Source organism: Montipora capricornis, chromosome 8 (assembly GCF_036669925.1).
Source record: "Montipora capricornis isolate CH-2021 chromosome 8, ASM3666992v2, whole genome shotgun sequence".
NCBI lineage: Eukaryota > Metazoa > Cnidaria > Anthozoa > Scleractinia > Acroporidae > Montipora > Montipora capricornis.
The window spans coordinates 20779823-20790164 of NC_090890.1; the positions used below are offsets into that span (position 1 = coordinate 20779823).

At 39.5% G+C, this 10342-nt stretch overlaps 1 protein-coding gene across 2 annotated transcripts in view; it reads left to right on the top strand.

Moving 5' to 3' along the window:
* Window positions 1-5379, top strand: part of LOC138013559 (luc7-like protein 3) — a 31746-nt gene extending 26367 nt beyond the window's left edge. For both annotated transcript variants that reach the window (XM_068860665.1, XM_068860666.1), the window contains 4 exons: window positions 174-269; window positions 2258-2428; window positions 2815-3410; window positions 4865-5379. In XM_068860665.1, the coding sequence (XP_068716766.1) occupies window positions 174-269; window positions 2258-2428; window positions 2815-3410; window positions 4865-4946 (945 nt within the window). In that variant the 3' untranslated portion in view covers window positions 4947-5379. The remainder of the gene's footprint in view (window positions 1-173; window positions 270-2257; window positions 2429-2814; window positions 3411-4864) is intronic.
* The last annotated feature ends 4963 nt before the right edge of the window (window positions 5380-10342 follow it).

Consider the following 10342-nt stretch of genomic DNA (forward strand, 5'->3'; position numbering starts at 1 on the left):
AAAAGCATTCGTTATCATATGGAAGATTCTTGTGAAATATTCAAATGCTACCAAATTACAAAAAAAAGAATGCAGTGCATTGGAAAATTGGAAAATTCAACCCACATTGTTTTTCAGTTGATCATTACTTTGCAATATTTGGATTTGAGACTGATCGTGTTGATTGATTTTAGGTTGAACAGCTTGGATGTGAAGGAAAGGTGGAAGAAGCGCAAGGTGTTATGAAATTATGTGATCAACTTAAAAATGAACGAGAGATGCTGCAAATGGTGAGTTGTTTCTTTGGTTTGCATAAGCTTAATGGGAATTTATACTCAGATATTTGAAGTGGCGTTGTGATACTCCAGTTTGAAAAGTAATAAAATAGTGTATCAAAGTCAAGGTGAAGAACCCGACGTTTTGACATTTATGGTAGCGTCGTAATAAGGAGTGATCCAAGGGTAAGGCCTTTTATACTCAGGGATTAGCATTAATTCCTTTTAATGGGATGTGAAAATACGTGTATGCTGAAGTGAAAGGAATCGCCAATTTCCAAAAAAATGATCATGGGACGTGACCTAAATACTGCCTTGCGCTGTGCCGCATTTCAGTTAACTATCTTAATGAGTACTGGAATTTTACATTTTATCTTTGCTACGTGCGCCTCGTATACAATGACACAAATTTGAACTTATTCGGGTCTTACCTCCAATTAAGAAATAGAAAACATATACCGTGTTTCTATCGAGTTATAGAAACGCGAGTGAAAGTTTGGGAGAACGAGAAATGCTGTGGGAACACGAGCCGCAGGCGAGTGTTTCCACAGCTTTTTCGAGTTCTCCCAAACTTTCGCAAAACGCGACAAGAAAAAGGAAAACGACTTGTTAACTCTAATTATCAAAATTTAAAGAAAACGACAAAACTTTTGAAATTACAAGACATGTTTCGATGAAAACTTCTGTCATCTTCAGTTGATTAATGTACAAAGCGTTAAGTTGAATTTATAAGTCGGAAAAAGTGCTAATTTTGCCAGTAACAACGGAATGTACATAAAACGTGACAATGTGAGAATTAAAAGGATAGTTTTAGATTTACGTGATGCAGTTGTTGATTAAGAGAAGGTTGTTCTCTTTAAATATGAAAAGCTTCTTTTAGCTTGAGTTGAAAAAGGAAAGGAAAGGAAAGGAACTTTATTTAAGTGTCTAGTCGTTCTAGCGCTGGAGCTAATTGGGGACACTGTAAACTGAAATGAACAATGAAAGTAAATCAAGTCAAATGTGGGTTTTTGAGGAGAGGGGAAACCGGAGTACCCGGAGAAAACCTCTCGGTGCAGAGTCGAGAACCAACAAACTCAAGCCACATATGACGCCGAGTCTGGGAATCGAACCCGGGCCACATTGGTGGGAGGCGAGTGCTCTCACCACTGCGCCACCCCTGTCGTAGAGGCGTGATCTAAAATATGGAAACATTCCCCTGAAGACAGGCCGCGACATTGTTCGGAATTCTGTAGGTGTTTGAAAATGTGAGAGGCCCTATCACTGACTAAGTGCTCACGCACGCGTGTGGAAAAATGCCGGGTTGTTTCGCCGACATAACAGACATCACAGCCCACACATACAAACTTATAAACCACACGTGAACGAAGCCCGCCAGGGATAGGTTCTTTCACACCAAGCAAGTTGCCTATCTTAAAGGAGGAAAAAACTAGTTTGATGTCCAAATCATTGCAGTAGCGCTTGATGAAGTGACGGATCTTTTTTTTTCTCTTTGCTACGTCAACAGCTCGTGCTTGTTCTGTGTCTCCATTGAGGTATAGAAACACGATTTTTAACCAATCAGCGCGCGTATTTTCCTAGGACTGTTTTCTAATATTTTATAGTATTGAGTGTATCTAAAGTACTATCGAATTTTGCTACATTTCGGCATCAATAACGGAGCTTTTTTGTAGGCAGTTTTGAAACTTTGGAACCAATTGCCGCTCGAGTTACCAGGCTCAATCTCTGTGAACATTTTTGAATTAAAATAACCAAAAACATTTTTTTCATTGAAAGCTGCTTATTTTTGGTATGTTTACAATTGTAGTTTCTTTTTTTTGTTGATTCTAATGACAGTCCTAAGAAACGCATTTGAATATTGATGCAGAGGTTTTTTCTTTTTTAATAAGATTCCTTTACAGTGACTATGTAAGAATTGTTGCTTCTTCATGTAAGTGTAGGTCTGCTGTTCCTGAAATCAACTTTAGGTGTTGATTTTAAGCTGTCTTTGGTTTGTTTTGTAGCAATCACGTGACCTAAACTTGATGTCTGCTCAGGAAAAGCAAATGGAAGTTTGTGAAGTGTGTGGTGCATTTCTAATTATTGGTGATGCACAAACACGAGTAGATGATCATCTACAAGGAAAGCAGCATATGGGCTATGCCAAGATCAAGAGCACCATTGAGGAACTTAAGGTGATCATCTCACAATTTTAACAGTTTTACTAGATGCTAACCAATGAATACAGGAGTTATGTCAGTTGAGTCTTAATGGAAAATCAGTGGATGAAAGGCCATTTCAGTTATAAGTGCATTGTCGGCAGTATCAAAAAATCTTGTTTGCCATCAATAATACGTCTCTCATGGGTTCTTAAAACAAGACTGGCATTTTAAAACACGCAATTTTTATATAAACGACATGTCATAGTCTTGACCAGAAGTCTGAAATGTCTGTCGTCTTCTTCCCTCGTCAGTCTTCGGTATTCCCTTGATCTACTGTAATAAACCCGAGGAATGCTTTTAAAATACCGGTAAGTTGCAAATAATTTTTTTGTTTGTTTATTGGTTTGATTTGTTGCCAGAAACGGAAAAATGAAACTTCGGACAAAGATGGTAAAGAAGGTGAAAAGAAACCTGAAAAGGAGCCAGAACGCAGTCGTGACCGTGACCGTGACCGTGACCGTGACCGTGACCGTGAACATCGAAGGGACCGAGACAGAGGTCGTGACAGGGACCGTGAGAGGGACGCTGACAGAGATCGGGACAGAGACCGTGACCGTAGGAGAGACCGTGAGCGTGGAAAGGACCGTGATCATGACAGAGACAAGGACCGAAAAAGGGACCGTGACCGTGATAGGAGCCGTGATCGTGACCGAAGCCGTGACCGTGGCCGGAGTCGTGACCGTGACCGGAGCCGTGATAAGGATCGCGATCATGATAGAGATCATCGTCGTGACAGGGACCGCGACAGAGATCGGGACCGAGATAGAGAGAGACCCAAAGACAAAGACAAGCGCCGAGATAATGACGACAAACGACATAGAGCCAAGGTTGAAAGTGACGATGATAAAGAAATTGGTAACGAAAAAGCAGGCAAAGTTGAGGTTTCAAATTTGGAGACGACGAAAAAAGAAGAGTCCCCTTCCGAGGAAAAAGATAAGTCCAGGTCCCGTAGTAGGTGAGTACATCGCTTACGCCAATTGGAGAGGGGCGGAGGGGAGGGGAGGGGGTTGGAATGGCGCATGGAAGGGGGGAGGAAGGGTAGCTGTATTGTTGATCATACCCGGCACCGTGCGAGCGGGAAGATCTGAAGCCTGCTTTGACCAGAATATCAGAGCACAACGGAACAACGAACCTTGAGGTACCCAATGCAGTTTTAAAGTGTGAATTTAAATGTCATCAGTTCATTATTTGTGCAAAAGTATGTCAGGAGACGCTAGCCATCTTGACAGAGGAACTTAGCAAGGTACACATACTATATATTAATGTTCTGTTTCAATAATTTTCATCAATAAAAATGTTCACTGAGTTCAATACAAGGTCATTTTTTGCCACTTTCAAATTAAATTGTCACTTCTGTTTTTTTTCCAATCTGCGAAAAATCCGCTAATTGCAACACTGGAAAACAAGAACTCAAAAAAGGATCATCCTCGCAAAGTTATCGTTTCTTTGCTTCAGTCGACGTGGATGATGTGTTTCAAGGTAAACTTTCTGTTATGTAAATCAAAAGATCGCAATAAGAGAGCATGGAGATTTGCAGCATGTATGACATCGCCGTTCGGCAAGCGAGCACTGGAAAGCAAGGTACCACTTTTTTGTCGATTTTGGTCAGACTTCAGTAACTTATATTTCCAGTGAGTTTTCAGTCAGTATCCCGTTTCAAGGAGATAATAGAATTCATTGGTTCGTCTCCAACGGAACAGCCATCCAGGTATCCGGCTTGTAAAAGGTATTCTCTCAGGTATTTCAGACCATGCATGATGTGTATTGAAGTTCCTATCATCATCTGATAGGTCTGCGCTATGCGTTTATTCTGCATGACTACTGTTTATTAGTTAAATATGCTTTACTCCGCACATTGTTGGTGGGACCTCCTGAAATGTTATTTATTGATATGCGACTTAATGAAAGCAAATCCAATGTTTAGAGTTGCAGGCTTTCCAGGCATCCTATTGATTAACGGTTACTGCATTGATTTCTCTGTTATAGCGCCGATCATTCGGGTGTTTCATCTATATTTTTAGCAAGCGCCCTCAGGCAGCACATGGCCAATTTGGCTTCATTTTGGAAGGTGTGGCACTTGTAGTTTAAAAGGTCTTTTAGTTTGGCGAAGTCGACTATAACATCACAACTGGCCGGCCTAAACCCACGTTGGAGGACCAGAGACTATTAATTTTCTTCAATTTCGCCTTCGTTTTCCTCCTAATGATGTAAATACCTGTTGAATCAATGCGGTTCTGGACGCTTATTATTTTAGAAGTTCAAGACAACTTCAGTCTTTCAGGGATCAGTTTTGAATCTCGGTCTTTTAGAGCCAGCATTGTGCTAATCAAGTGGTTCGAAACTAGAACCAAACGCATCTTGAAAGTTAGAGTGGTCAAGCTTTGCTTAATCATTGCATGTCATTTACAGGTCACGTGAAAGACAGGATGGAAACGGGCAGAATATTCGCGGGTCCTCAAAGACACGTTCTCGATCCAGATCCCCTTTGTGAGAGAAACAAGAAGGAACATCACAGTACTTGACAAGAAGACACAAGAAAGCCATGCGCACGATTTCTAAGAAAAGTTTTCATTTCAAGTAGGTTAGTTTCAGTTAGTAAACAATCTTATTTAGTTGTATCAACGCGTATTGAATCTAGTGGCACGTTTTTCGTATTCCTGCGCATAGTGCTTTAATAAATTGTAAAAATTCTTTTTTCGTTTCGGTATTGCTTTTTTCTTTTTTGAGATGGTCGACGGCGGGAATTTTGGCATCTTGGGTAAATATGGCGATGTTTCCAGTTTTGTGCTCACTTTGTTAGTTTACCCATACCCATGTTTTGCAATGAAAAAACTTGGAACTGGCCGAAAAAGTAGAGCGCTTGAAATCGTTATTTTAGGCATTTGTATTTGTACCCTAAACTCAAATAAACGTGTTTAATTGACGATTGGTTTGCCTTGCATTGTGGTTTCAACTCCGGCCCGACTAATACTCCCGGTGTTAAGCTGCAGTGTTTGGGACGTTTTCCCCGTTTCTAAAACAGTCTAAAAAAACACCTTTGCGATCAGTATGTGGTTTCTTTCACTACGACACATTTATGACTATGAAGGACCGGTTATATAAGCAAAGTAGAACTTAAACCGCGCTTTACCGCTGGAACTTTCGATTGGATTGCTTTAAGATGATAAGTCTTCCTTTCTTTCTTTCTTTCTTTTTTTTTTTTTTTTTTTGTTCTCTTTGCTCTTGCCTTCTCGACAATGGACAGCCTAATTTACAAATTAAAATTGGCCAAAGTTGAAATGACTCGGCACGCGGTTTGCTTTAGGACCGAATAAACTCAGTTTCTCGTCTTTGCCAGACAAGAGTAGAAATTTTAACCTGGTTGCCACTGTCAGATCGTTAATGGCCCAGTTATGGCTGACGTTATACGGTCCATGTGTGACCTTGGAGCACAGCTTACAGCCAAGCTGGAATCAGCTATGTGGGTTTTTGCTGAGGGGGAAAGCCGGAGGACGTGGAGAAAGAGATGCTTCCGTGAAGCATACACTGGGTTGCCTGTGGTACGTATGACAGAAAATCAGAAGGCACTGAATTGTGTGGTATTGAACTACAGCATTCCAGTCTTTCCTTTTTTCCTCTGTCGTGTAAACGCGCCTTAAATATCCTTCTTCAAATCTACCGCTCCCTGATATTTCCGTACACGCTCTACGGTATACCTGTCTGGGGGCAGTCAGCTCAGCGTGATTTGAAGAAGATCCTTACCTTGCAAAAACGTGCGCTCAGTCTTATTTTCTTTTCCAACAAAAGATCTCGTGCCATCCCTCTTTTTATTGCTTCGAACATTCTTCCTGTTGATATGCTTTACTTTGAAACGGTTTCCACTATAATGCATGATGTTTTTACTAATTCAACACCTAAGAATATTCGTTAGCTTCTTATTCATTCATCTGATATCCATGCACATAATATTTCATATTCAGGAATCTAGAGTGGGTGTGAAGCTTAAATCCTTTTCTGCGTTTGGTGCGAGATTATGGAACTGTCTACCCCCCGACTGGTGTAAGCTAACGAAAATAGTATTTAAAAGAAAACTTCATAAATTACTTTTCACTGTACTTTGGATTAAGGACGATTATGTTGACGCCTGTTCTTTAATATCAAAATTTAATACCAATAATTATTATACTTTATAGCTATGTATTTCGCTCTGTAACTTCATATTATAATATATTTTAGCTTACAACTGCGTATCATAATCCTGTACTACACTATTAACATTAATACCAACAATTATTGTATCTTATAACTGTAGTAATATTGTAGACAAATCTTGTAATCCTTCAACTTTTATTTAATGTTTATTACTAATGTCCGCCAAGATTAGCTAATGTAAATTGTGTGAATAAAATCAAAATCTGTCAAATCAATTTGTTTCGCGAGTAAACATGCAAGGCAAATTGATCATGGCGCCCGCTGAATTCGATATCACTTTTCGCTTTTGCGATTTACTTGTGCAGCCAAAAGAACAATAGTAAAATCGAATGTAGCAAAAATCTCCCAAAATGTTTTCGCTGATGTTAACTTTTAATATTCTCGGTTCAAAATTTCAGTTGTTTTTGTGGCGCAAATTTTGTCGCTGGTGGCAAACCGCCTCGCGAGGGAGTTTGCTCAGCTCTTTCCTCAAGTGTGCGGCGGGTTTTTAAGGACCTGAGATGCTTGTGAAATATGCGAATTTTAACAAAATTCAACCGGTTGCTCCAGATAAAAGAGCGCGTCCCAAAGCTTCCAGTTTACCAGTTATTTCAATTGAACCTTTATCTTTAAAATAATACAGGTTAGAATCATGGACACTTTTTTGGATAGAAAATCCGAGGGAACACACTTAGCCCCGAAACATGCGATTTTAGCCAAATTCAGTGGATTAAATTTCAAAAGTGGCTCACACTTACTGGCTCTCCTGCATATCATTGTGTAGTTCCATCCTTCAGCTACTGAATTGTGTTAAATGTTTTGGCCGCCATTCAGTTTTGGTACAGGGGTGAATGGTGGAACTTGCCCTACCTAACCATTTCGCCAGCGTTTCTCCATCGCGATTGTCAGAATAGAAAGCGAGAAATCGTGTATATGCCACTCGAAAATTGTCCATTCCTAAAAATGGTATACTTTCAATCACTGTTTTCCATGTGGCTATGGTTTTAACCCAACGAAGAAGGGACACAAGGCGGTGAACGTGGACTTATTTACTGTCCGCCATGTTTTTGGAGGGATTTGTGGAAGTTAAGGAATCCGGAATGCGGAAATCTCTCAAATACTCACCTGTTAGTCCTTTTTTATTTGTCGAAAATCATTTGGCATTTACAATATTTTTTTCATCTCTCACTTTTAATTATAGGATATTAAGCAGGAAATCTCAGAAGTCTTCTTAGTCTGATCTAAGCAAGGGGGATTGCCAATCGAGACTTTCGCTACTATCATGTGTCTCAATCCTAATATTGAGATACCTGAAACTGATAACCTATGATTCAAGTGAAATAAAGAATACGCGTAAAAACTCGCTGAACAGTCCATATGTGAAGTGTCAATATGTCATTTTAAGCTTATCATTCCCTTGATCAATTATTATTTAAACAAACATGAAAACATCTCATTCGTCAACTTTTTTGTTTGCCAAAAATTAACATAAATAATATCTCACATGTAGCGAACTAAAGAATGAAGTTTGTCTTTTATTTCATATAAATCTTCCATCAATACTATCACAATTTTTTTTTTAACAGAAACACATTTATGTTTTGAATACGGAAGTTAAAATTTAAAAGCAGGTTATACTATCATGATTTACTAAAGGCTGTTCGTCTTACCATTAAAGAAGTGTTAGGAGCTTGGGTTTAGGCTAGATATTCCTTCAAGAAGCGCTTGATACAAACTCTTGCTTCAGCATGCTTAGCCCTGGCTTTACCAAATCTCTACAGTGCCTGGCATCGGCTAACTTCGTTTTATCAAGCTGTTTGTTGAGAAAGTTTGCTAAAACAGAGTTTTTTTTGCATCAAATTAAACAATCTTTTTGGTTTGTTCAAAAGGCGGATAACAACATCATAGAAACAATCGTATAGAACTGTTCAGTCACGAAGATTTCTAGCTATTATATTCTGACTTGCGACAGTTTATCTCGGCTTTACGGCTTAGTTTATTTCTCTGCTGAATGTGTACAAGAACACTCTTCGAGCATCAATGTCAGCTTGTCACCAAAGCACCTGCTTCCTGTCCTTGGACTTGAAAGTTATGCCGAAGTGCTTGCAGAGTGTTTTAAGCATTACAACGTTGAATGAGGCAATCGTCTTCCTTTTGTGCAAGTCGCAAAGATTATATACGTCGTAGTATATTGGATACTGAACTGACAGACTTTCGTACACCTACCTACTTGTAGTAACCAGTCATCCTCTTGAATCAAGTCATCTATATCAACTAGCCCAGGTTGGTTACAAGGAGGCCCGCTTACTTGTTTTCGTTTTAAAGCAGACAGCCTCGAAAAGTATGATTGCACCTGGTTTCTTGTTAGCCATTCCTCTCTCGAGAATAGACGTTTGTTCTCTTCTGTTCGAGCATTTCGCGTGTCCATTGAAACCTGCTGTGGGTCGGCTTTCTGTCCAGATTATTCTCCGGCGTCAAATCGCGCCTTCAGATAATCCTTGACATGAGGAGAGTATCTTTTCCCTCCTATCCTTGGTTTTTGAAGTGCCCAATTCATTGAAAGTGATGAGTTTGCCACAGAAGAAATGTGCACCTTTGGTTTGGGACAATTCTCCGAGTGGATAGTAGAAAATCGTGCCGCCCAATCGCGCCGAAATTTATCGTATGTGGATTCCTGGCTGGTTTTAATCTCATGTTGTTCATAGTCGAGATGACTTCGTAGGGAATCAAAACTCGTAAAGCTCAGAGAGCAGCCGGCCTGTGGACATGAAAACAGTCGCACGGCTTAACGGCTCAAAATCCTCTTCCTGGCAAAGTTGCAAGTACTGACTAACCATTGTAGACCTCCTGACTGTTGAAATTAAGTCGTTAGTGATTCGTACAATTTGTGCATTATATTTTAGGAATGTTGGGTAAATTGCTTTAAAGCCTGTGGAATAGTCATTTTGCAGTAAACATTGCGTGACACGCGACTCCTCTAACTACTTGAACAAAACGAAGCAAATGTAAATGTTCCCTATACTTAATTTACCCTTTTTCCCCAGTATTCAGTGCTTGTGGAAAACAGAATGTGCCGTAGTCATCTCAAGTTTGTAACCAAGGCGGGGCAGTGCGTCATCTGTAAAGTGCTACAAAGTATCGCAACTTTCAACCCTTGGTTTCAGACGAAACTGGATGGCCGCTAAATGTATTAGAATGATTCAGTAGCTGAAGAATGGAACTATACAAAGTTCTGTACTGTTTTGACAACTTATTTTCTATAATTACTTATATAACAGCTGGAGTCACGTTTGAATAGCAGTAAAATCTCGATTAGGGGTTTTGATTGGCTGTTGAAATTACAAAGAAATCAAACCGGAAGTGATATGCAGATATCCGCATGGCCGTTTATTTTAGGAATTCTCAAGCGTGAAAGAGCTGGGTTGCAGAACGTGTAACAGGAATTGTCTTAAAAACCCACCCATTAGATTTGTATAGGTAATCACATGATTTCGAGTGCAATTTGGAATAAATAAGCACGAGTAAATATTTTCAAAGACGACCAAAATTGCACGAGCCCGCTGTGCGTGTGCAATTTGTATTCTTTTAAAAAATTTACTATTATTTCTTATTTATTCCAAATTGCACGAGAAAAATCTTGTGATTACTTATTAATAATATACATGAAAAAATTCGAGATGGTTAAGCGGAAGAAACGCACGCGTATCACGCAATCAG